General features: G+C 38.2%; 1 protein-coding gene across 1 annotated transcript in view; it reads left to right on the top strand.

Moving 5' to 3' along the window:
* Positions 1 to 27789, top strand: part of LRIG3 (leucine rich repeats and immunoglobulin like domains 3) — a 41203-nt gene extending 13414 nt beyond the window's left edge. The window contains exons 2-19 of the mRNA XM_077473401.1: positions 6599 to 6670; positions 6764 to 6838; positions 9852 to 9986; positions 11750 to 11893; positions 12079 to 12222; positions 13413 to 13556; positions 13846 to 13989; positions 16395 to 16475; positions 16614 to 16685; positions 18392 to 18463; positions 20385 to 20548; positions 21201 to 21521; positions 21613 to 21894; positions 22127 to 22579; positions 24115 to 24270; positions 25031 to 25174; positions 25279 to 25554; positions 27208 to 27789. Of these exons, the coding sequence (XP_077329527.1) occupies positions 6599 to 6670; positions 6764 to 6838; positions 9852 to 9986; positions 11750 to 11893; positions 12079 to 12222; positions 13413 to 13556; positions 13846 to 13989; positions 16395 to 16475; positions 16614 to 16685; positions 18392 to 18463; positions 20385 to 20548; positions 21201 to 21521; positions 21613 to 21894; positions 22127 to 22579; positions 24115 to 24270; positions 25031 to 25174; positions 25279 to 25554; positions 27208 to 27440 (3112 nt within the window). The 3' untranslated portion in view covers positions 27441 to 27789. The remainder of the gene's footprint in view (positions 1 to 6598; positions 6671 to 6763; positions 6839 to 9851; positions 9987 to 11749; positions 11894 to 12078; positions 12223 to 13412; positions 13557 to 13845; positions 13990 to 16394; positions 16476 to 16613; positions 16686 to 18391; positions 18464 to 20384; positions 20549 to 21200; positions 21522 to 21612; positions 21895 to 22126; positions 22580 to 24114; positions 24271 to 25030; positions 25175 to 25278; positions 25555 to 27207) is intronic.
* Positions 27790 to 27996: the final 207 nt, after the last annotated feature.

Below are 27996 nucleotides of genomic sequence, written 5' to 3'. Positions count from 1 at the left end.
GATAAGATGGGCAAAGCCCCAATTCTATGCAAAATGTGTCAGAGTCATACCATCAAGCCTTTTCTGCCCCACATTCCTATTGGCCTCCCCCTATGATTGGCAGCCACACTGGCCAATGGGAATGTGTAGGCGGAAGTAAGAGGTGGGCATGCTTTTGGCTATATCAGGAAGTGTCAAAGCTTTACTTGCCAGATTGGCGAAGGGTTTCGGAAGCACCCAAGTATAAACAGGCACAGCTAGGTGACCATATTTCATACCTTCACACTTGTGTGTTGGTGTCTTTGTTTTGTGTGTTTTATATTTTATATACCGTATTTATTGGGGTATAACACGTACATTCATTTTAAGAGGGAAGTTTCAGGAAAAAACTTACATTTTAAATAAGGAACTTTGAAGCAAAATAAGGGCCAGTGCCCATCTGCAGCCTCTCCATTGCCATCAATACAGCCTGATCAATGCCCATCTGCAGCCTCACAAGTGCCATCAATGCAGCTTCATCAGTCCACATCAATGCAGCCTCACCAATGCCCTGAATGCAGCAACCTCATCATTGCCATGAATGCAGCAGCCTCACCATTGCCACAGTGCAGCCTGATTGTTGCCCATCTGCAGCCTAAAGCGTTCAGGGAGGGGGGCAGAACAAGCGCCGATAGATTACATACAGAGATGGTAGTATTAAAGTGATTTTAACCACTTCAGCCCCGGAACATTTTGCTGGCCAAAGACCAGACCACTTTTTGCGATTCGGCACTGCTTCGCTTTAACTGACAATTGCGTGGTCATGCGACGTGGCTCCCAAACAAAATGTACGTCCTTTTTTTCCCACAAATAGAGCTTTCTTTTGGTGGTATTTGATCACCCCTGCGGTTTTAATTTTTTGCGCTATAAACAAAAACAGAGCGACAATTTTGAAAAAAAGTTCATTATTTTTTACTTTTTGTTATAATAAATATCCCCCAAAAATATATAAAAAACATTTTTTTCCCTCAGTTTAGGCCGATACGTATTCTTCTAAAAAGTCGCAATAAGCGATTATTGATTGGTTTGCGCAAAAGTTATAGCGTTTACAAAATAGGCGATAGTTTTATGGCATTTTTATTAATAATTTTTTATTTACTAGTAATGGCAGCGATCAGCGATTTTTATTGTTACTACTGTGACATTATGGCGGACACATCTGACATTTTTGACACATTTTTGGGACCATTGTCATTTATACAGCAATCACTGCTATATAAATGCAGTGATTCCTGTGTAAATGACACTGGCAGTGAAGGGGTTAACCAGTGGGTGGGAGTGTAGGGGTTAAGTGTCCCTAGGGGTGTGTTACTAACTGTTGGGGGCTGGGCTTTCATTTAGTGAACACTGATCTCTGCTCCAATCACATGGAGCAGAGATCAGCGTCACTAGTTGCTAGGCAGAACGGGGAGATGCTGTTTACAACGGCATCTCTCCGTTCAGCCGTCCCGTGAGACGATCGCGGGTATGCCCGCGGTGATTGAGTCCACGGGACCCGTGACCGGACTCACTGGGGTCCTGACCAGCACGCATGCTCATAGGCGCATTCATCCTTACAGCATAAACAAACTGGCATATTTTGGTGCCCAGGAGCCTCTGGTGCTGCTTACAGGCGCCATAGACTTGAATGGTTGTAGATGGCTATACGCAAGTATATGCCCCTACTTTTGCAAAGTGGTGAATGCGAGCAGACTTAAGTAACCAAATGCAGGCTGTCTGCAAAGACCGTGCATTGAGATGCGGGTGTGTTCACATGCATTGGGACAACACGTATGCGTTGCCTCAATGCACAAGTGGGAATGGGCTTGTTTAAGTTTTTAAAGTGATTGTAAATGATCACCTTGTAAAACAACCCTTTCAGTATAAAATGGAAATGAAAGGCAAAAAATGTTATGTATGGATATAAAAAACATTATAAATGCAATTTTTCCCTTTTATTTTATAAGTGATCACATCCCCCCTGTTCTCAGCTGCATGAGCTGGGGGAGGAGAAACAGCAGCACACTAAGATTCCCAATGAATGGCTGTGCAGCTGTGGGCGTGTCAAGACAAATCTGATTATTGGAGAAGAGCAGGCAGAGTTCCCAGGATAGCTAGAGAACTGACCACGATGTGCTCTCATACTTAGTGTGGTTAGTTTTTAATAGGAAAGCAGGGGGACTGGCAGGAACACCAGAGATTTCACATAAAGGAAGGAATACAAAGAGAACAGGATACTTTCTCATGCAAGTACATGGTACATAATTTTATTGTTGCTATATGGAATACATTAAACATCTTCTGAAGAAAACACATGAGTACCTGAATAAACTGTATCTTGATGTTGGTCTCCTGTAATCTTCTTATGCATAGGCAGTTTTCTATGCTAACCGGGGGGCTCTTTTGGGGGTTTGCATGCTGCAGTCTGTTTCCAAGCTTAGCAAAAACGAAAGACCAGGGATGATATTCTTGTTCTACTTCATGGCTGGTTCACCATATTATTCTATAGTGTAGTCTCATTGGGAGGTCTAGGTCCTTGATGTGGTGTCTGGCAGGGGTTCTCTGGATTACAAGGCCAGCTAAACAGAATTGCAGATTCTTTGGCAGGCTATACAGTTTAGATATGTAGTTCAGCTTTCTCAGAATTGCCATATATGGACATTTGAAATTATTATTTTTTTCTTAAATAGTGTAAAAGGTAAAAAAAATATTAATTTTATACAGCTTAAATATAGCTATACTTTAATAGTAACACGCAGGTGAAAAAAAAAAATCTGAAAATCCAATCTTTTTAAAGGCCTTTTTTTTTTCCAGCTCATTTTTCTGCAAAATATTTTTCCTTTTGCCCAGCCATTCCAATTGCATTTATAGTTGTCAGATTGTGGTTACAGCTGCAGGTTTATTTGGAGATATATGGCGTAAAAGTTAAAGTTACAAAAACATGTGTGCTAGCTAGACCACCGGTGTAGGCGTCTCTCTTAAATAATGACTTTTACAGATCCAGGTGCATTGTGAACAGCGTATCTGCTTTCTTTTTTTTTCTTTTTTTTTTTCCTATGCTTAATGAAAGATTTTGGTGGGTAGAGGATTAGAAGTTTTTTTTTTTTTTTTCTCTTTCTTGGTGTCAATGGCAAACGTTTATTTTAGCTTGCCAATTAGGCACGGCTGTAAACCCTTTCTAGTGATCTCTTTTGTGTATGCCTGATTCATGTGAAATTGTAAAGCAGTACATATTTTCAGTGTTAAAATGCCAGAGCCTGTTTGATGCATAATGGAAGTTGTTACGCTTGTGGCTGCAGTGATGGAATCCAGATGGATAGGTGCTTGAGCTTTGAGTGAAAGTGTCTGGCTCCACTGTGGTTGATCATGCAGTATTTTAATAGTTTCAAAGTCCCGATTTTTATTTTTTTTGTGAGCGTGCCTTAATTCCCCCAGACCAGATTTTCTCACTTCTTTATGGACTGGGACAGGGGGAAGAATTTGGCAAACATAAGCAAGAGTGATTTATATATATATATATATATATATATATATATATATATATATATATATATATATTTATATTTATTTATATTTATATATATATATTTATTTATATATATATATATATATATATATATATATATATATGGTTTGTTTAAAATCACTTTAATACTACCATCTCATGTGTAAGGGTAGACTTAGCGGTAATTGTATTTATATTAAAAAAAAATATATATATATATATATATATCTATATATATAGATATATATATATATATATTTTTTTTTTTCATCATTCTATGCATTTTTTTTTTTTCCATCATTCAGTAAAAGTTTCCTGCTCTCCAGTGTATTTATTCAATTAAAGCTCACATCATTCTATTTTTATTTTTAGGGTAGTTTGAGGTTCTGAAAGTGAATATTTTGTACAAGTTTACACTTGCGATGCATAATAAAAAGAATTTTTGTAATTTCCATGAACAGTATGCAGCCATGTAGGCGGAAAGCCTCAGGTATAGAGAAAGGAGTTGTGTGCTGCTCATCTGATTTGCATGTTTATTCATTAGAAATAGTGAAGTCAGCAGCTTTCCGCCTATACATGGTTCAGATGTTAATAAATTCCAAATCATGGTCCCGACTGTCTCCAGCTTCATCTGGTTTTCATTAATTGCCGGCATGTGCTGCTATATACAGTGGAAGAAGCAAGGCGAATAAGACAAAGAAATTCCAGTTGCTTTTAAACATCAATACTGTGATGTAATGTGATCGGAGCAAAACCTTCATTTTTAATTTGCCTCTGCAGATTTCAGTTTTAACTATTGGCTGTCCAAGCATGACATGCTGTTTTGAAAAGGAGCAAAAAGGTAGTCCTAGTTTTTCTAGGTCTCCATAAATGTAAAAAAAAAAAGAAATACATTTATGCTTCTTATTAAAGGGATTTTTGCATGTTTAACCTATGCATTGCATTTGGGATTTGGGGCTGTATGAACAATACCCTCATAATTCGTAGTGATCATAACCCGCCCATATTGGGGATCCATGGAAAAACATTGGGATTCTCCCAAAATGACTAAAACTATGAAAGTCTTTTTAAAAAATAACATGATTACTTTGACTACGCTTGCAGTAAAATATTGTGTACTACACCGTCAAGATGAGTTGCCTTCTGTGACCGGTTGTGGAAAGGGGGGAATACTTCTGGGTAATGAAACTACAAAGTCCTCTTTAAGATTAGCACATACTTATATAAACTTAAGTTGGTCATACATAGATTGAAATTTGGATGGTTCAGTAGGGACCAGCTGAATTTTGATCCATGTATGGGCAGGCTGGTTTTTACAGAAGTTGATCTACCGATAAACTTCTGTACAACTACCCTGTTGGGTTTTCCAAATCAATCTGTGCTGCTGGTTGTAGACAGCGGGACTGATCAGTGTATGATTACGGCTGGTTAAACAAAAAAAGACTATTGTATGGCCTGCCTTACTAAGCATACAGTCTTAGGGCTCTGGGATTCTGTCCTCTGATCCCACTAAGCAGGCGGATGGCTTATGTAGAGCGGACACAGAAACAGCCGGCTGTCCCCTCTGGGAAGTCAGAGGTAAACAGACCGCTTGTTCTGATCTGATACGCTAGACACATGAGGAAAGGATCACCACCCATCTATTTTTAGCGGATCAGATGTTAGCTGATGTCAACGGACACATGTTCGTGGACACCCGTCGCTCCATAGAGGGCAGTGGATGCTCCGATTGGGCCCACCTAAATGAAAAAAAAAAACTGACAGGCGGACCTGATCGGTCCACCCATGTTAAGGCGACCTAAGACATTATACAGTACATCTAAAATGCATGTGCATAAAAGATTTCTGTTATTTCAAACATGCATATTTTGGATAGTCCTTTGTAGTAGTAGTGGACACATTTTGCTCCTGGATGGCCATATTGTGACCTCACGTTCACATGTAGAGAACTGTGTGTTTTTGCTAAAAAGGTTCATATGGACTAAATGGTGTGTGTGTGTGTGTGTGTGTGTGTGTATATATAATATATATACTGTATTGTGACACCTGCCTTTACACACATGACTTTTAATGGTATCCCAGTCTTAGTCCGTAGGGGCCAATATTGAGTTGGCCCACACTTTGCAGCTATAACAGCTTCATCTCTTCTGGGAAGACTGTTCACAAGGTTTAGGATCGTGTCTATGGGAATGTTTCACCATTCTTCCAGAAGCGCAGTTGTGAGGTCAGGCACTGATGTGGACAAGGCCTGGCTCACAGTCTCCGCTCTAATTCATCCCAAAGATATTGGGCCATCAAATATAATTGGGGATACTATAACTTTGGACTTTTGTTTTTGGGGAAAATTGAATTTTTCAGCAGTGATATGATTTGCTAATAGGCCCACCATCTTTTTTAAATAATTGGGAACTGAATTATAATTGTTTCCTATCTAATAGTTTGACTGTAAGGCACAGTGTGCAGCACTGACCTTCCAAGGTAGTGTGTAATGGAAACCATTACTTAAAGGTATAATATCTCTCTTTTCTTGAACAATAAATCTTCCAATTTGTTTTTTTTTTGGTGTTTGCTAATAATAAACATACAATGTTATACTTGAGTAGTCTTAAATTGGCCACACACGGTGCTGTTGGATAATTCATTATGTATTTGTCTTTGTGGGTTGCTGTGTGGTACTTCAGCTAGATAAACATGAAGTGTTGACGCAGTCGTCTTTTGTGTTCAGAAATTAGCAACAGCCTTTAGGAATTTGCCATAATGCATAATCTCCCCGTTTCCACTAATAATTTTGCCATTGCTTAGGAACTGTACTTTATGGCCAAAGGTACTTTCTGTTAGATGACTATGCAAGTTTATCATAATGTGTTGCATGGTGTATTTTACAATTCTAATGTATGATATACATTTTTACAACTTCAAACAAGCAGTCGTTTGATCTTCATATGAATGTATGTTCCACACATTCTGTACAGGAACATTGTTTTACATATTGTTTATATGTTCTTAAGGTGCTCCAATTTACACGCCAGAGTTGCAATGGTAGCACTAAAACAAATTGTTCTTTTTGTACTAATGTCTTTAATTTCTTTTTTATAGGGATTTAAGCCACAACAAACTTTCCTCAATCAAAGTTTCTTCAATGAGTCATCTTTATAACCTTCGTGAATTGTAAGTTCATTCTATTTGAGTTCTTAAGTTGCTAATTACTGTATGTGTAGGTTTGAAGAAATGTAACTTTTCTCAATATTTCTATATTAACAGGAGACTGAATAGAAATGACCTGAAGACTATACCCAACTTAGGACCATTATCTGCGAATATAACACTTCTATCTTTGTAAGTGCAATTATTTTATTTACCTTTTAGCGATGTCATAGGCTGCCAAACCTAAACTTAAAGACCAAGTTCACCTTTTGTGAAACATTATTAAATGCCCATCTTTTTTGCAGGTAAAAAAGGTGTATATATATATATAATCTATTTTTTTTTCTTTTATACTTTTTTTTACATTTTACCATGCCGCCTGTAAGCAGTGCACCTACGATCAGCAGGACTGATATCGTTATGATTTACTTTAGTGTTGTAGGCCCCAAGGTGCAGATCTATGGGAGAGTAGACAACCTATAGCCATTAGAACTGAATATTTTTGTCACAAGGCAAGTCTAGTAGTGCAGCTGCAGATCCAGAGGGGAGAGAGGATTGGTTGCTTTTAGAACTATCTGGTTGTGATATGGTGAAAGTTAAAAGATTAGTTCAGGGAAATTGCTTAGTAAAACTTTGGAAATTTGGCTTCACTTTTGCTGCATGTTTGATTTAGGCTTCCTGTACACTACAGCTCCTGAACTTGAGTTTAGGAGCTTTTGGTGTTTTTTTTGTCAAAGCTCCTAAATGCAACTCCATAAAAAGCACATGTACACATAGACTTTTAAGCCCCATACACACTATCAGTTTTTCTGCTGAGTTTTTCCTTCAGATTTACCAAAACCATATAATATGAGGTCAAACCTTAGGAATTTCAATTTGTATGCAATCAGGCAGGCCCTTCTACTACATGGTTTTGGTAAATCTGAAGGAAAAAGTCAGCAGAAAATCTGATAGTGTGTATGGGGCTTTAGGATCATTTAGGAACTGCTGTAGTTAGTGGAGATAACCTCCCTCAACCTCCCTTTCCTAAACGCAGAAGAATTACAATCAGGATAAGAACGCTTTGACCACCTGCCACAAAACACACCAAAAGCGTGGTAAAATTGCGTCACGATTATGACATATTTTGCATTTTACAACGGTCATAATAGGCTATGTGTACATGAAGCCTTATCTCCTAGTAGCCATAGCCTAGATATATATACATTTGCATGGCAGAAGGGTAAATTAACTGGATATCAGGGGGTAAGAAAAATCCTCTTGACAGGCCTGAATCTAAACAATTTATTGCCCACCAGTTCACTTGACTACCCAAAATCAGTAGTTGAAACTGGGCAATAAATGATTACTTAAAGTGGAAGAAAACCATAACTAATACTATTCTTAAAAAAATGTTTACTGCAACCTCCCCGTCGTCCTACCTGTGCAGCCTAACCTGTATAAAAAGATATGTGTACTTTTGGATCCAGTCCAGTCACTCCATCCTGCAGCTCTGTCTTCACTGTGTCTGGGAGAGGCTAATGCAGGAAAGAGGAAGGAGCTTTGACAATGGCTAGCCTATGGGTGACATATCCGCTTCCAGAATTCCCAGCCGTTGTTGCGCATAGAGCTGCAGGATCATGTGACCAGAGTGGATTGAAAATAGGTAAGTACACAGATCTTTTTTTTTTTTTGATTAAGCAGGGTGCTATAACTATTTTTAGGAACAGTTAAGCCCCATACACAATCGGATTTTCTGATGATTTTTGTCTTCAGATTTACCAAAACCATGTAGTGCAAGGGCCTGCCTGATTGCATACAAATTGAAACTCCTAAGGATTAACCTCATATTATATGGTTTTAGTAAATCTGAAGGAAAAACGCAGCAGAAAATCTGATAGTTTGTATGGGGCTTAATAGTTGGGGTTTCCTTCCACTTTAATTATAGGAGATGTTAGCCTTCATTTTTCTGCAAATGTAGTTGGGGCAAATCAAATGTTTCATGACTCCAGTAGCTGATAGGTGAAGTTAATTAGTTAGCCTGTTTTTAAAATTTTTAAAAACTAGTTGAAATAGTTCAGTGATGGCAAACCTTGGCACCCCAGATGTTTTAGAACTACATTTCCCATGATGCTCAAGTACACTGCAGAGTACATGAGCATCATGGGAAATGTAGTTCCAAAACATCTGGGGTGCCAAGGTTCGCCATCACTGATCTAGTTGATCTTTCCTGAAAATCGCCATGTGTATACCGGTAGTAGTTATTTAGGTATCCAATCAAGTTCCCAAAGTGTGGCCAAAAAAAAAAAAAAAGGTTGACCTATTGGTGTTTATTAAGTATGTGGGATTTTTTATGCATCTTTCACTTACTAAAAAACACAAACAATTTTAAAAGGCCAAACTATGTTGGCAGAGCACTAAACGCCTTGGATCCTCCTGTCTCTCTATGCAAAGTTCGTTGAACTTGGTTTAAATCATCAATGTCTTTTGAATGATTGGCCTCTCTGTTTTAAATCTTTACAGCATAAATCTATCAATATGCCTCTAGCATCATAATGTGAATATACAAAACACGCTAAAGAGAATGCTATTTTCTGGTTAAAACTAGAATTATGATAACATTGGGGCATGTTAAATCATTTCAATGTTTTGTGATACAGAATCCATTATGCCTACAGCCATAAGAAATATCTGTGTTGTGTTTAAAAGAAAAAATCTAGCGTACAAAGGCGTCACTGTGAAGCAGGCTGGATTATAAGTGAACACTTTCAGGCTGCAATTGAGAGGGTGTGCAGTTCAGGAAATTGCTGGCCCCTGCTGTAACAAGCAATGCTGCAAGGGAAAGTTTATCACTGCAGTAATTTATGGCTTCAACACCTTGTCTGTAATTACCTTGTTAATAAACCAGTATTGTGCTTTGCTGCATTTCCAAATTATTTTTCAAGAAGCTACACCTGTATCATTAAAGTTTTGTGTGTGCTACAACTGTTTTATATATATATATATATATATATATATATATATATATATATAATTTGTCATATTTTGGAACAGACATTTCTTTCATTCGGTTTTTTATACCTAATTATTTATTGATTTTTATTTATTTTTAATGCTTTTCTGTGTTGAAAATTTGTGTATTGGCAGATTTCTGCTTTGCTTGGTATACAACAGTATAATTTACATTGCATTTGTTTGTTTTTTTGTTTTTTGTTTTCTATCCCAGAACAAACAATAAGATTGATGTAATTTTACCAGAGCATCTGGAACCCTACCAGTCGCTGGAAACCTTAGATTTGAGTAATAATCTTATTACTGAACTTAAAGCACCATCGTTTCCTGTGCTGAAACTCAAATACCTGTAAGTGGCTGTCGTGTTTTACTGTCTGTTTTGTAACCTAGCAAGCAGAGACAGATTTTTGTCTTTCAAGCCTCATGAGTGTTTGCTAGAAACTCGACTAGTGGCTCTGGTTGTGCTTATTTTTTTTTTATTTTTTTAAAGAAAAAGGGTGTGTCTTTGCCCTTTGGTTCTTCCAGGCCGAGACTGAAAAAAGACAACTTAAATCTGATTGGATGACATAACTGCTGTCCTGTTTGCTTTTATTCTATTATCCGGATAATTATTCTATAGGTCAGTAAATAAAGTTGTTCTAAAGGCATGATGTTTTTTTTTTTTTTTACCTTAATGCGTTCCTTGCATGAAGGTAAAAAAATGTCCCAGTTGATGCCTCCCCCCTTCACCACCATAAATACTTACGCTGTCTCGATCCATCTCTGTGCCCGGCTGCAATGGCTCTCTCCCCTCTCTTCCTAGGACACAGAGGCAGTAGTGGGAGTCATTGGCTCCTGCTGCTATCAATTCAGTTCTTTGAGAAGGGAGTGGGGGGTCAGACTGAGTTGCTCTGTGTGTGTCTATGGAGCCACACACCTCAGGTTGGGAGCGAGCCTGCATGTCTGCCCTGTAGCAAGCCGCTTGCTATGGGGACAGACACCAGACACAGAATAGGAGGAGCGGACATCGCCAGCGAGGGCCTCCGCAAAGAGGAGGTTCAGGGGCCACTCTGTGCAATACCATTAACAGGTTTATTTCAAAAAAATATATCGTTTTTTACAGCCACTTTAATTTGGGAGATTACCTGTAGCAACCAGTCTCTTCTCGGTTTAGGCTCCATTCACATATAGGCATTTTGAAGCGCTCATGGAGTCGCCGCAATTCTGCCCACGATGTCAAATTGCACATCAGGGTGTTCAAGTGCCATTCATTTTAGTGGCACTTAAAAACGCAGTGCACTTCTGCCGCAATTCTTGTATGGCAAGTCGTGCAGTGCCTGTCTCCCAAAAAAGTTCTACATATTTCTTTTGGTGGCCCGCTGCAGAATCGCACCATGTTTTTGGGCGATTTGACATTGAGCACACTGTGAAATCACGGGCAGAATCGTGGAGATTCTGCCCGCAATTCAAAATGTTTTATGAACGGAGCCTGATATTATGTAAGCTGCTGACAATAAAGTGACATTTTTTCATTATCTGCAAATAAGTCTCTTAGCCCTTGTACACACGGTCAGAGATTCCAACGGAATGTGTACTATCGGACCGTTTTGTCGGATAATCCGACTGTGTGTGGTCTCCATCGGACTGTTTCCGTCTGAATATCCGACGGACCAAGTTTTCCAACTTGTCTATAAATTTTTCCGACAACATGCTCCGATCGGACATACTCCGTTCATGTGTAGCCTACTCCGACGGACAAAGTGCCACCCATGCTCAGATCAAATTCCTAGACCAAAGCTATTGGCTACTAGCCTGAACGTAGTCCCGTCGTAACGAAATAACGTCATCACGTTATGTACAATCGGATTTTACGATGACGATAACTATGCAACAGTTTCGGACAAAATCCAACAGATTTGGTTGTCAGAATGTCCGACCGTGTGTACAAGGGCCTAGATTGTAAGCTCTAACAAGCAGGGCCCTCTGATTCCTCCTGTGTTGTATTGTAACTGTACTATCTGCCCTCATGTTGTAAAGTGATGTGCAAAGTGTTGGTGCTATATAAATCCTGAATAATAATAATAATAAGTAGCTACCTTCATTTAAGTGTTTTTTTTTTTATTATTATTGCAGTTACATCAATAAAAACCTTATAACATCTATGGAAGCAGGTGCATTTGACAACTTATATGCTACTTTACAAGTATTGAAGCTAAACAAGAACCGTATTAGCCATATTCCGCCCAAGATGTTTAAGTTGTCTAACTTGCAACACTTGTAAGTATTAAACCAAAAGTGTATTGCTCTAAACATGCACAAAGATCTATTTTTTCTCTGTATGATAAGCTTGATTCTAACAGGCTTTGAGCAAAACTGTTATTAGGCACCGTTTTCATTCTGGCCTTCAGGAGTTTCATCTTTACACAACAGAGCTGCATTATAGTTCTTTTTTTCTGTTGCAGAGAGCTGAAGCGTAACCGAATGAGACATGTTGACGGGCTCACTTTTCAGGGTCTGGATGCCCTAAAATCTCTAAACATGCAAAGAAATGGAATCACACGACTTATGGATGGAGCATTCTGGGGACTGAGTAATATGGAAGTTTTGTAAGTGTTAGATTTTCATTTTATGCTGTTGTTTTAAAAACGGTAAACTCTCTGCTTTAAAAATAAATTAAATAGGATATATATATATATATATATATATATATATATATATATATATATATATTTTTTTTTTTCTATGCACCCATTTACAAAAGGGGATCAACTGAAAGAAAACCTGTACTCCGAGAGATAGGTAGCCTGCCAGTGCTAACCCTTCTTTCTAAAAATTCTGCTTGGCTGGCTTTGATGCCGATCTTTTACTTTTAGTACATAGGGGGTTATTTACTAAAGGCAAAGTGCACTTGAAAGCGCCCTTGGAAGTAAACTCGTTGTAGATCCGAGGAGGACATGCAAGGAAAAAAAAAACAGCATTTTAGCTTGCACGTGATTGGATGATAAAATCAGCAGAGCTTCCCCTCATTTCACATCTACCCCTCAGATTTACAGCGACTGCGCTTCCAAGTGCACTTTCAGTGCAATTTCGAGTGCACTTTGCACTTGTAGTGCAAAGTGGATTTGCCTTTCGTAAATAACCCCCAGAGTAATGCTGAACTAAGACAAGTGTGCAGATCAGGAGTTTTACCTTCCTTCTACCAACTCTAAAGCTGGCTACAAATATACAATTTTCTGGTAAAATTTTCCTTTTAGATTTACCAAAACCATATAATATGATGTCAAACCTAAACACTTCCAAATTGTATGCAATCAGGCAGGCCCTTGCACTACATAGTTGAAGGTAAATCTAAAGGAAATTGAACAATAAAAAAATTGTATAATGTGTAGCCAGTTTTATGTATACTTTTTTTTTATAGGACAATGACTGGAGGTAGTGATTCCAGAAGTTGCCAGGCAACTAGCATTTTCAGAAGATTATCGGCACTGGTAGTCTGCTTTCGTTAGTACAGGTTTCCTTTATCCTGTGACATGGCACTCAAAGTAACTTTCTGGAATGCCTTGAAATGATCCGATATAACTGGGGTGTATTAGATTCAGATTTTCATGACGATGGCTATGATTAACCACCATTTTAGGGAAGGAGCCCCACAAAAACTGAATTTTGTTATAACAATAGATGTGTAGTAAATAACATATAAATGATGCGTCTGTTATACTTATGCTTCTGTCATCAGACTGTTCATTTAACATCTGCGTTTTTCGATTTTTTTCATTTTATTTTTTATTTTTTTTAGGCTGCTGGATCATAATAATCTCACAGAGATTAGCAGAGGCTGGTTGTATGGCTTGCTTATGTTACAGCACCTCCATCTCAGCCAGAACGCCATCAGCCAGATCAGCCCTGATGCCTGGGAGTTTTGCCAAAAACTCAGTGAGCTGTACGTTTCTTTTATTTAGTTCCAGTTTTAGTACATATTTCATGCCAGAACATGAGTTTCTTACCACAGTTTTGTAGACTTTTTTTTTCCATAGCAGAATTACTAAGGCAATTTTTGTATTTCTCTTACACTGCCTTGTGCAGTCTTTCTACTTACTGCATGCTGTTTCAATTAAGCCTGAAAATCTGCCTTTATCTCCTATGTGCTAGGCACACTGATAGCAGGATAAGTTAGGGAGTTTGTTATACTAACAGGTTGCTTTTTTTTTTTTTTTTATTGCATTTTACAGAGATTTAACCTTCAATGAACTAACAAGATTAGAAGAGTCAAGTTTTATGGGATTAAGCCTTCTTGGTAGACTATTTATAGGAAACAACCAAATTAGTAATATCGCGGATGGTGCCTTCCATGGATTATCCAATCTGAACACACTGTAAGTGTCATTTTCCTCTTGTTTTGCAGTGCTCTAAGCAAGAGATGCTTATTGAAAAAGCAGAATAGACGTATCTATGGATTAAATATGTAAAAATATTTTGGTTCCTAGAGGGGGGATTTTCACTGTGATGATCGTTTAAGTAGTTCAGACATCTAATTAGAGGTGCACACAGGATCAGACTTAGAATCAATGCATGTGATTCTGCTTTGAATATTGGTCATTCTGAATGGAGAAAAAAAAATCCTCTACTGCAGGCCTTCTCAACCATTTAACCCTAGAGGAACCCCAAAAATAATTTTCAGGTCTCGAGGAATCCTTACTAAAACCAATTCATCAGGGTTCAATAGAACAATGCCCCTTATACCGGTGGTCAATAGGAAGAATGTTCCCCTTTAAATGCTGGTCAGAATGCCACCCTTAAAGACAGCTAAAAATATATTTTGTATCACGCTGCTTGCTCTGCTAAGTGATGCTGAACCTTGAACTCTGTAGGCACCATCAAAAAGGTGCTTCATTAGCCACAGCTCAAGGAACCCCTAGCAACCTCTGGAGGAACCCCAGGGTTCCACGGAACCCTGGTTGAGAATGGCTGCTCTACTGTATAAAAAAGAGTGAGCAAAACCTCTTGATCTAAACGCTGAACTAAGCCCTTTGTTGTTTATGTCTATATTCGTAATCAAATCAAAATGATGATGTCAGTTTTCGCCTTTGCACATTTTCCTCTGCACCCCAGTGTTATTGATAATTAAACTTCATCGCTTTGGGAATTTTGATGCTGTGAGTTAGGGCTGAAAAATTCATCCAAGTGACATTTGTATTTTTATTAATTTTCTTTCAATCTCGTATGCAAGCATAAGGAAATGATTGTGCTTCGGGACAGCGGTGGCTATCTTCTCCCTTAGTAGCCAAGACAAATCAAGCATTTCCTGGTGGGCATGGTGGTTATTTGAATCTCCATAACATAGGTAGTAGAAAGCTTGAATATTCTGTAATTCCAAGAGCAAATAGAGAGTATAGAACCAAATGGTTTGTTCTCTTTGGGCTCCTGATTGATGTGATGTACACAATCTGGGCTACGTTAACTGAATTGGCTAAGTGTGGGTCTGTGCCTTTTAAGTAGCGCTGAAGCTTATTATTTTGACTATTTCTATAATTCTTGTATTTTACTGAATTAAATAAGACCATACTTCAAATCCACCATGGTAATTGTAGTGTGTAACATTTTGGAAACCTGTTAATTTTAATTCTTAATTTCCTTGCTATCGAGATGTGTTGACACACATTATGTATATTGTATTTTGTTTCTATCCTTTCTGGTAGTATCAGAAGGATGCAGAATATACATTGTTGGTTACCCTCTTATGAACTCCTTCTTCGCCTCACTGTTTAAGTACTTGCATCTCTTAACCTCTTGGCGCTGGCCACACGCAAATATGTGACCTCTTGGTGGGTGGGCCTTGGCGCCAAGTGGCCACATATTTGCAAAAACAGCTGTGCCTAGAGCGGGCAGCTAACGGAAAGCTCCTGATCTCTGCTTGTGGTCAGGAGCTTTCCGATTATGTGATTGCTGTGACAGCCAATCACATTGGTTACATGATCATAAACCCCACCCTGTCTCCGGGCATCCTAAACTCCTTAAAGAGGCGGGAGGTGCAGGCTCCAAGGGGTTAAGAACTTTAAGGTAAACACCAGTGCAGTAATTATTCCACTTGTCTCTTTTTGTGTTTCCATTCCTCTAAAGTGGTGGTCTCCAAACTGCTGCCTGGGGGCCGAATGTGGCCTTTTGCTCGCCTTTATTCTGGCCCACTATTCACTATTCCTCCCATTGTCACCAACAGTGGGGTGTAATTCTTGCTACTGACATCAACAACAGGACCCTATTCCTTCTACATATACAAATGATGGGGCACTATTCCACCCACTGACATCAATAATGGCACACTATTCCACCCACTGATACCAATAATAGGGCACTATTCCACCCACTGACACCAATAATAGGGCACCATTCCTTCCACTGATACCAATGATGGATCACTATTCCTCCCATTGACATCAACGATGGGGCACTATTCCTGATACCAGTGATGGGCAGTATTCCTCTCATCGACACCAAAGATGCATTGTTTATTCCCATGGACACCAGGACAGTTTCTACTCCAAGTGGCCACAGTCCAGCCAGTCTGAAGGACAGTAAACTGGCCCTTTGTTTAGAAAGTTTGGAGACCCCTGCTCTAAAGTCTGTAGTTGGCATTGCCTCAGGGTAGGCAACCCCACTTTTTGTAAACGTGGTAATAATTTATGCAGGCAGAAAGAATTTAATAGTCTTGGAAAACCCATAGAAAGTATTTTTGTGTGACAATATATTTGTGGGTTCACCTGTAATATGTGTCTTTTTACAGAGATCTGAAGAACAATGAAATTTCTTGGACCATTGAAGATATGACTGGAGCATTTTCTGGACTAGAAAACCTTAAAAGGCTGTAAGTTAAAATGTCTATTAGTAAAAATGTTAGTATAACATTTGTTTTTCATTTTGCCTTTCATTTAGGTTGCTGTTTTTATCACTTAAATGTCACAAAACGTGTTTCCTAAGTATTTTTTTTTCCTCTTTCTTAAAGGATGCTTCAAGGTAATCGAATAGGATCAATAACAAAAAAGGCATTTTCATGGCTGGATGCACTTGAATATCTGTAAGTAATTGGTTTCTATAAATGAGCAGCCTTTTATATAGAGTGAGAAATGCGTTCTTAAAGTTGCTCTCCAAGGTTCAGCAAAATTCCAGTGTATTGTTTTTTTGCTTAATTCTATCTCAATGAGTAAGTTTAACCGCTTAGCAACCGCCCACCATAGATATATTGTGGCAAGGCAGCCACTCTGTGCAGGACCACGTACTTAGCATGTGATCTGACACTTCTGGGGGGCGCGGGCGCCACCGGCGACCCCACTCTTGCTGTGATTGGACACAGTGGGAGCCGATCAGTGGGTCCGGCGGTTGCGATGTCCACCAGGACCTGTCGATCGTTCGTGAGAAACGCAGAATGCTGCCTATGTAAACAAGGCAAACCGCTGTTCTGTGAGAGGCGAATGTGCTGGTCCTTTGTTACTGCTAAGCAGGAACACGGATCTTTACATTCCCCCAGTCAAAGTAACTCCCCCACAGTTAGTAATCACTCCCAGGGAACACGTTTAACCCTTTGATCGCCCCTGATGTTAACCCCTTCCCTCCCAGTGTCATTAGTACAGTAACCGCGCATATTTTTTAACACTGATCACTGTATTAGTGTCACTGGTCCCCAAAAAGTGTCAGGTGTCCAATTTGTCTGCAGCAATATCACAGTCCCGCTATGAGTCACTGAGCGCCGCCCTTACTAGTAAATAAATAAATAAAAATATTCCATAGTTTGTAGACACTATAACTTTTACACAAAACAATCAATATACAGATATTGTTTTTTTTTTTTTAATATGTAGCGGAATACATATATTGGCCTAAATGAAGAATTTTTTTTTTTTACATTATTTTTATTGGGAATGCTTTATAGCGCAAAAACTAAAAACCGAGAGGTGATCAAATACCACCAAAAGAAAGCTCTATTTGTGGAATAAAAAGGACATACATTTTATTTGGGTACAGTGTCGTACGCCCATGCAATTGTCAGTTAAAATAACGCAGTGCTGTATCGCAAAAAATGGCCTGGTCATAAAAGGGGTTGAACCTTCCTGAGCTGAAGTGGTTAATGGCCATATACATATAAAACAACTAGAAATCAGTGGCGGCTGGTGCTCAAACTTTTTGGGGACGCAACCTCCATCTAGCCAGAGCCCGGTAGAAGGTAGTGGTGGTGGTGGTGATAGTCCATGTTAGAGCAGTCCTGGTGCTTTGGGGCAGTGAGCACAGCTAAAAGTTCAGCTGGTTTTGAGAGGCATTAAACTGATGTATAACAGTGCCCAGGATGGTCATACATCTACAAATTTAATGATGGGAACAAACGGAGAGAGCAGTTTACTCATCTTTACTTGTATTGATAGACAGCTAGGATCCACTGTGATCTACTTTGTGGCTTGGTTTACATACACATGGTAAACGATTTGTTCCCATTTCTATGTAAAATAGGGATTGATTGATGCTATTTTCACATATAAAAAAGCTCTCTACATTTACAATGATCACTGGTTATCTGATTGTAACCGCTTGTTTTCACAAAACATGCCTAAATTTGCCACAAGCTTTATATAAATGTTGGCTCATGCTAAGCAATATCAACTTCTTTTAAGTGTGATTTGAATGCAACTAATAAGAAAATGTACCTAGTGGTAACAAAATCAAAGTTTGACATGATTTATTTTATAGAAAATTATTGTAAAGGTTAATTTATTTTATGTTCTTCTTCTATAGGGATCTGAGTAATAATGCAATTGTGTCAATGCAGAGTAATGCATTTTCTCAAATGAAAAACCTACAGCAATTGTAAGTTATCATCTTTGTTTTAACTATGTTGCAAAAATATATATATATATGTATTTTTTGACTTTTGATCTGTAATGTTGTTTTAAATCACGTGATGTGCAGCATACGTACAGAATGAAAGGTTCTTGTGTCAAAGAATTTAGGGCTTATGTGTTCAATCTGGAGGATAACAAAAGTGAATAACACACATCTGCTGTAAAGCTCACCTTTGAGGACTTGTTACATGTTACCCCCATAATTGGGGTGTGACATGTTCAGCATCCTCTTCCGCTCCCAACCCTGTGACAAACGGTGGGGGATCCTCTACCCGTATCCACTATCACAATTTGAAAACAGGGCAGCTGCACAGGACTCCACCCATACGGCTGCGTCATTCATTCAGTTTCCTGTGAATAAATAGACTACAAGTACCTTCAGCTTGCTGCAGCTGACGGCTTGTAGTTCTCAATGCACTGTGACAGTGCTGGTGAGCGCTGTCATAGTGCATTGACCTTCCTGCTCTCAAGTAACTGCCTACTTGTAAGGTAAGTATAGGCACACAGCTTTCCTTAGAATTTGCAGGAGCCTGGCATTGCACCCACAATCTGCACGCTCCTTAAAAAATTGCTATTCTTCTTTTTACCTGGAAAAAAAGTACTTTTCTTTTTCTTTTTTTTTTTTTTTTTTTACAAAAAGTACTTTTTGTAAAAAAAGAAAAAAGGTGAACTTATCCTGTTAACCTTCACTTGAAAAAAGACAACTCTGCTATGACCTTCATGTTTTCTTCCCGCTAGCTTGTATGTATCACTTCCTCCTTTGATTACTTTTCAGGGGAAGTAATGAGAGCTGCTGTTGCGAGTCATTGTCCTGTAACAAGCATGTGCTTATCCCTTGATAATACACATGCTTGTTCCAGGTAAGCGAAAGAAAATTGGAAGTGAACAGCCCCTGAAGCTTGTACTTTTCATAAAGTCGTCAATGGCTGTTCCCATATTCGTCACGGCAGGTTCCCTTAATTGCAATATGTGTGAAAGGGGAGTGAAAGCTTTCCCTGGTGCATCGGTATTATATATATATTTTTTGAATATCTTGAATATATTTAGCTTCACCAAGTTAAAAACTCTGCATACTTCTAGATTACCCTGTCCTAAATGAGATGTCAGCAATGCAGCCACCGTGTTTTCTCATAGGAAAAGTTTAGTTCAACTTTGCAGTTTTCAGGTTGTAGGAAGAACTAGAACACCTGAAGAAAAGCCCACACATCTTAATGTCTTCCTCACAGTGTCCCTGAAGGAATTCAGCCTAACAACCCATCTATGCAGGCTACAGTACTATATATTGAATTATTTATTTACAGGAAAAAGTTAAAGCTGAGTTCCACTCGTTTTTCAGTTTATTAAAAGTCAGCAGCTACAAAAAGTGTAGCTGCTGACTTTAAATAAACAGACACTGGTCTGTCCCATGGTCCAGCGTTGCGGCGCCTGAACTTCTCTCCCCCACCTCTTCGCAGCACCATCACTGCAACTGTGGGCACCCGGCTCTGACAGCTTGTGGCTTCACAGCCGGACGTACACTGAGCATGTGCGAGTCACGTTGCGCTCTGTTTGCGGCCAGGCAATCTTCTGGGACCTGAGGCGTGTCCCAGAAGAATGCAGAGAGGTAGGGGGAGAAGACGAGACGCCTAGGCAGCCAGGCAACTTAAGCAGGAAATGGGACAGGAAGTACTTGTCAAAAGTAGGTACCCCCCCCAAAAAAAAAAATGACATGCCAAATGTGGCATGCAAGGGGGTGAGGAGTGCTTAAAGTGGAAAGGTCCACTTTTGCGTGGAACTCCGCTTTAATGCGTGCATTCAAACTAAAAATACCCCTTTTAAAATGTTTTATTGCCAACTGTTAATAGTCCTAGGAAGAATAATTATTTATTTTTTCCTTTTTCATACAGACATCTAAACTCTTCAAGTCTTTTATGTGACTGTCAGTTGAAGTGGCTGCCTCAGTGGTTAACAGAAAATAAACTGCAGAAGTTTGTTAAAGCAAATTGTGCACATCCCCAAAGTCTCAAGGGCAAAAGCATCTTTGCTGTTAGTGTTGATGGATTTGTGTGTGGTAAGTTGGGGTTGTTTTTGTTTAATTCTTTTTCTTGCCTTTTATGTTCCATTATTGTTGAATGGATGTGTGTATGTATGTATTTTATTTTTGATGAATCTGAGCTTAACATAAACTAAACCTACGATAGATCATCATTGGTCCATATTATTTCCACTGCTGCTTCATTTTGAATATAGGTGCTTTGCTCATTATTTCAGAAACATAATTTAAACATCAATGGGCCTTTGTAAAGGTGTTTTGAAAGAAGGACTGCTTCTTTTAATTTTTGTTGTTTACACAGCAACCATATATACTTGTGGTGTAGGAGAATAAATAGTAGAGAGAATGCATTCTCGCTGCAGATTAGAAGAGAAATTGGGATATAAAATTTGTATTCTCTATCTCTTACATACTGTGTGTGTGTAAATATATATTTATATTATAATATAATTTTATATCTTCCTTCAGACTTTCATTAATGATGTCCATTGTGATTTACTCGTACCCTATTACAGGCCGTTAGCAGCCCCTTGAGCCCCCATAATTCAATTATAGCTTGAAGTGAATGTAATATACTGCTGTGTACATTTTATCCAGAGATTATGCAGTACTGTTGAACTATATTTTTTCATTTAATCTTTGTATTTTTTTTTCTTTTCCATACTTCCAGATGACTTTCCAAAGCCACAGATCACTGTCCAGCCTGAAACGCAATCTGCAATAAGAGGCTCCAATGTGAGTTTTATATGTTCGGCAGCCAGTAGCAGTGACTCCCCAATGACTTTCTCATGGAAGAAAGACAATGAGCTGTTGCATGATGCTGAGATGGAAAATTATGCTCACCTGCGGACACAAGGTGGGGAAGTAATGGAGTACACGTCTATCCTGAAATTGCATGATGTGGAGTTTGACAGTGAAGGAAAATATCAGTGTGTCATTTCTAATCACTTTGGAACCTCGTACTCTGTTAAAGCCAAACTAACTGTGAACAGTAAGCATCTTTATTTTTTTTACGTTGTGTCGGGCAAATATAGTTCTAATGTTGGCTGAAATGCTTGATTATTATTTTTTTACTTTTGTAGTGCTTCCTTCGTTTATGAAGATGCCTATAGACCTCACCATTCGGGCTGGATCAACAGCTCGCCTGGAATGTGCAGCAGTTGGGCATCCAACACCTCAGATTGCTTGGCAAAAAAACGGTGGCACGGACTTTCCTGCAGCTCGTGAGAGGCGGATGCATGTTATGCCAGAAGATGATGTGTTCTTTATTGTGAATGCAAAAGTCGGGGACACTGGAGTGTACAGCTGTACGGCCCAGAACAGTGCAGGGAGCATTTCAGCCAATGCTACACTCACGGTTTTAGGTAAGTGTTTTAAACACATCGTATCAGTATCTGCTTGTATAATATATGTTTAATAATAATAATTAAAAATTGTGTTTAGAAAATAAGATGTTCCTTTTTATAACGTTAAATTTCCAGCTAAAAATAAACCATGAAAAGCACATTAAATAATATAATAAAAAAACCCAGTTAAAATGTCTGTACATTCAAGTGTCATGTATTATAATGCATTTATCCTTTTTTGTCAATTCAGAAACACCGTCATTTCTGCGTCCGCTCGTGGATCGTACTGTATCAAAGGGGGAAACCACAGTTCTGCAGTGCATCGCAGGTGGAAATCCCACTCCAAAAGTAAACTGGACGAAGGATGATAGCCCATTGGTTGTAACAGAGAGACATTTCTTTGCTGCTGGAAACCAACTTCTAATTTTAGTGGATACAGATTTTGCAGACGCTGGAAAATATACTTGTGAAATGTCCAATATCCTTGGAACGGAGAGAGGCAATATTCATCTTTCAGTCGTTCCCAACCCAACGTGCGATTCCCCTGCAAATGCCACCCCGTCATTGGAGGATGATGGATGGGCCACAGTTGGTGTTGTGATAATAGCAGTGGTTTGCTGTGTGGTGGGAACCTCCCTTGTCTGGGTGGTCATCATATACCACACAAGGAGAAGGAATGAGGATTGCAGTGTCACTAACACAGGTGGGTACAATAGCAGAGCAAGGCAGGAAAGAAAAACCATTACTTTTCAATTTTGGTTAATCAGATTGCCATGTAACTGTGCCAAACAAATTTGGAAAACATATGTTACAATATAAGCTTCATCTGGCAAGCCACCAGTGGTTTTTAAAGAGCTTGTCTATGCTCATGACAGTCTGACGTTGTACCGCAAAGCAAAAATACAGAAGTGCACACATTTCTTAAAAAGGCTTTAGCTCTAATAACGAGAAGGTCATTTAAAGTGAAACTAACCAGCGTTATGTTTTATATAGCAGAAATAACAAAATGCTTGTTCTTCCCTTCAGTGCTGATGACATCTTTACTTAAAGCCATTGATTTAACAGTTTTAAAAAACTATTACATTTCTAGCAGGTGATGGGACTCTATCAGTTACATTGGTTGTGCTCTCAACCAGACTATTAAACCATCCAATGGCTGGTGTCATAACTGTTCACATGGGCAGCATCATGGCAGCTGTAGATTAAACAGAGGCCAAGATGGCAGCTTCTTTGGCTGAAAACAATAGGAGGGCTTACTTCCACTTTAATCTGGAGCTCAATATTGCTTTCTTAAAGTAGCTCTATCCTTTGGAGATCTAAATTGTTAAAGTGGTTACTATGGTGTGTCTGTGCTTAGCTTTACTTTAAGCATATGAAGCTCCAGTGCTGCTTGGGAGCCCTGAATTTTGTTTTCTATATTAAAAAAAAGAGACTCTGACTTTAGCATGCCCTTCAACATCCCACAATGCCGTGTAGGCACCTCCTGCAAATGTAAAGGGACTGTTGCATTGGACTGAAGGTTTACTTGCTGAGGGTTAAAAAACCTGTACCAAAGACAACATACTTCCAACTTCAATGTAGGAAAAAAAAAAGCAGTATGTGTATATGGATTAAACCTTCTAATCTTACAGCAAAGGAAGCTGCCATCTTAACCCCTGTTTGATCTGCAGTTTCCATGGTGCTACTCATGTGATAGTTATGAACCAGCCCCATTTGATGGCTTGACAGGTTGGGAGCACTTTGCTCAGTACATATTCCTTGATTCGTGTTCATATATTCGATTGTTTGAAAAATGTAAGAGCTGTGGAAGGCAGCTTACATCTTGGCTATAGATCGCATATATGATGTATGTGTAAGGAGTTGTTTTGTTGTTTCCGTGTCTCTGTCAGGCACATGCAGATAAGATTTGCAGCAACTACTGTTTTCAAAAATGCACCATGTTAGAAAATAGCTTTATTATAGGTCTTTGTTCTGTGTAGTCTGCTGCTATTCAATATGATGTAAAGGGGTGAGGGTTTTTTTTTTTTTTTATGAAGCCAAGTTCAGGACTGCATATTAACTGTTCACCTACTGCACAGAAAGTTGGTGACATTCATTAGTAGTTTGGTAGTAATTGACAGCTTCTGATTTGCATTATAAATTTAGTTTTGTTTTCTTTTTAATAAATTTTATGGGTCGATTTCAAGTATTAGTATGCCAATCCATATTTTTTTGACATTTCTTTATTCTTTTTCACAGATGAAACCAACTTACCTGTGGACACACCCAGCTATTTGTCCTCACAGGGGACACTAGCAGAGAGACAAGATGGATACATCCTTTCTGAAGGTGGAAGCCATCATTTTATTTCTTCCTCCATGAGTGGATATTTCTTGCAGCAAAGGGATGCCAATGGTAGGATATATGCCAATGTTTTTATTCAGTTTATTTATTTATTTATTTATTTATTTAGTTTTCTTTGTTTTATTAATAATTTTGAATAATTTTAAAGCTGTGTTTTTAACCTAGAAAAGTGTGTGATGGTGCATAAGCTTCTGATTTGTCGATTAATTTCCAGTCTTCAAGGTCTTTATAAAATGTTTAGGCATTATCATATATTTCCAGTAGGGATTCCAACCTGGGTTTTAATTAGGTCACTTATACAGTCTTTCCTATGACCACAAAGTTCCCAAATTCTTCCATTAAATAAGTGTTAAAGCACTAATGTGTGAAACAGGAAGACTCTTTTCTTTATGCTTCCATACTAGAAGTGCACATACACCTGCAGAATCTCTGCAGAGGGTAATTTTTAGGCATTTCCTCGCCTTATCGTTTGAATTAAAGGTGTGGAGATGGCACAAGTCATTAATAAACTTTCATCCATGGCCAAATTTACTGGTAGCACTTAGGGTTATGAAATGTTAATTGTGTTGGTCTTGCTTTCTGTTTGTCACTTAAACAATCTGAACCATGATTATCAGCAAATTAAAAAAGAACAGTCTGTATTGCCCTGTGGCAAACATCAAGCTTTATGCATACAGATTTAATTACCAGGCAGCACAAACAGACCTTCTATCATGAAGGCTATCATGATTGATCACTGCTAATCCTAACTTGCATACCCATAGAAATATATATATTTATGAATTTCTATTATATTTTTTTATTTTTTAAGGTGTTTGCCAATTGGATAATGGGAGTGAACCAGATTTAGAGGCTGTGGCTGATCCACTGTTGTTTCACTATATGGGGCCACAGAGTTCATTGTACCTGAAGGGAAATGCCTACAATCCGGATACATGTGAGGCCTATCACTCAGGTTAGTTTACTACATTACATAGTGGTATGTTTATACACAGCTGGTCCTAATTTAATATTTGCTTTATTTATTTATTTATTTATTTATTCCCTTAAAAAAAAAAGGATACAGCCCCGATCCGAAACTGGTCAACTTAAACACATATGAACAGGATTACTTAAAACAAAAGGACTTCAGGTTATATGTACAACGAGATGATGCTGAGGATGATGATGATGATGATTATTTCATCACAAGAACAGATAGTCATGGAACTTATCCTCTGGTTCACTCCTTTCCTGGCACTGTCTGCAAGCAGTCTGAAGAGAACAGAGCAAGGATAGAATCTGAGACGGATCTTTATGTACAGAAGAACAGTCCTGAAAAGAATTCCTATATGGGTGGGTGTGGTGGTGTTATTTGTTAGTTATGCTTTTTTTTGGTTTGTTAGATGCAGTATATTGTTTTATTAGGGACCCATGGCAATTTGTTTGCCTATAGCCTACCTTTTCTATGACAAAATTTTTTTTTTTGTGGCTTTTTAGTTCCCAGAAGCCCTAAATTAATTAAACATACAATATGCATATGATTGAAAGAAAATATCGCCTCTTTTCTATTTGGGTTTTTAGAAAGGCGTAAAATATGTTTCAATAATAAGTATTGACCCTATAATCACTTTGTAAGTAAGCAATAGCAGTAGGTATGCAAAGTATGCAACTGTTGGTTGCTGACAAATTTTATACTGTTATTTAACAATTTCATTTTTATTGATTTCAGTGTTTTATACATAATTTCTATTTCTAGTTATGTATTAAATATGATATAATCTGATTTACATTTTTAAAACCAATAGTTGCATGCAAATCATTTGGGTATGTTTATGCAGAATTAGCAATGTTGGCACACCATTTGACCAGTTACAGAAAATGGCAACAGCACATGTAATGCTTTTTTTTTTTCAGTGTTATGCACTGCATGCATGTGGCTTCAATCTGTGTCTTGACTTCCACATCCTGTGTTCTCATATTTCCTTTTTCAAAATTGCTCTAACACTTTGGAGTCAAGACCAATTTTTTTTAACCCATATGATTTTGTCTGAGTGAAGTATACAGATTTATTCTTTGAAAGAAATTTGTACTTGGTCCTACTCCTATTTTATGCACTGTTTTCTAACTTTTTAGTTCAAATACTAAAATATTCCTTAGCCCTTGTACACACGGTCGGAGATTCCGACAACCAAATCCGTCAGAGTAATTCCGACGGATTAATTCCGGACGAGGTCTGGAAGTGATGTTGCATACACACGGTCGGACTAAGTTGTTGGAAAATCCGATTGTACATAACGTGATGACGTTATTTCGTTACAACGGGACTACGTTCAGGCTAGTAGCCAATAGCTTTGGTGTAGGAATTTGATCTGAGCATGCGTGGCACTTTGTCCGTCGGAGTAGGCTACACATGATCGGAGTATGTCCGATCGGAGCATTTTGTCGGAAAATTTTACCGGCAAGTTGGAAAAATTGGTCCGTTGGATATTCTGACGGAAACAGTCCGATGCAGACCACACGCAGTCGGAATATCCAACAAAACAGTCCGATAGGAAACATTCTGACGGAATCTCCGACCGTGTGTACAAGGGCTAAGAGCACGATCACTATGTCAAAAATTGTCAAAGTACCTTGCTTATGTCACATATTTACTTGCTTGATGCAAGTGAGCCCTGGAGTTCTGAAAATAGGTCACAATTGGTGAAAATAGGTCAGGGCAGTTGATATTCCAAGAAAGTATATTAGAATTCTGACCTATTATTGCAGATTGAATTGAGTTAAATATTTAGTGGCAAAATATTTGACAATTGTATGTATGCTGGAGACGTACAACTGGCAGTCATTGTCTAGAAGCTGAAATGGACAACATCTTCTCATCACACCTAGTCCACGGTGGTCTTGGTTATGGCAGTGAGATTATTGAAGAATGAACATTTTAAATAAAAAGTGTAATGTAATCTGATTAAGATTAGTGCATCGATACTAATTATTTTTCTTTATTTACAGGCACATTTGGAAAGTCTATATGGAAGCCTCCACAAGATTCCTTTTTGCACACAGTGGATTATGTCTCTAAACTGAGTATTTCTCACTCATCATTGGATATACCATTTGAGTGTGATAAAGAAGAGTCAACAACGACTGTTTTACCTGATGAACCAGGAAATATATTTCATAAACCAAACCTTCTGGAAAATCACAGGACTTCTATATTTTACAGCTATGACATGGACACATAGCAGAGTTGCAGTATTTACATTCTTTAAGCCAAAGACAGTAACGTGCTACCTCAGCTACTTTATCCAAAGGAGAAAAAAGACACTTATTATAACATGCTTGAATGCCAAGGCTCTAAAATGAAATTTCAGAAGATACATCTGAAAGAAAATATTTGCATTTACATGCAATTTTTATAAAAATGAAAAGCGTAATTTAAAAAGTGTAAATATTGATATAAATATTTTGTATTTTTATATTGAGACAGTTTTTTTTTTTTTTTATGGAAAAGCTATTGCTAATGAATTATAACAAGTTTTGTACATTTGCACAATATGTTGAATAAAATATGGCAACAGGTTTCTTAAGTAATTTTTGTAAGTTACTCTGTTCTTCTAAATATACAAGATATGCATGTAATGAGACCCATTTGCTTACAGTACTGCAGGAGATTGTGGAGCTACAAATCAGTAATTCAGTTGAAATCAATGATGAGCAGTACCCATTCTATAATTGGAACTGTGTTTTTTCAGCTTTTTTTTTTAAGTGCAAGTGAAGGTCTAAGTATATTTACTATGA

This window comes from Lithobates pipiens, unplaced genomic scaffold (genome assembly GCF_037356315.1).
Source record: "Lithobates pipiens isolate NorthernLeopardFrog02 unplaced genomic scaffold, aLitPip1_a1.2 Scaffold_8, whole genome shotgun sequence".
NCBI lineage: Eukaryota > Metazoa > Chordata > Amphibia > Anura > Ranidae > Lithobates > Lithobates pipiens.
This window is presented reverse-complemented; position numbering and strand designations above follow the sequence as displayed.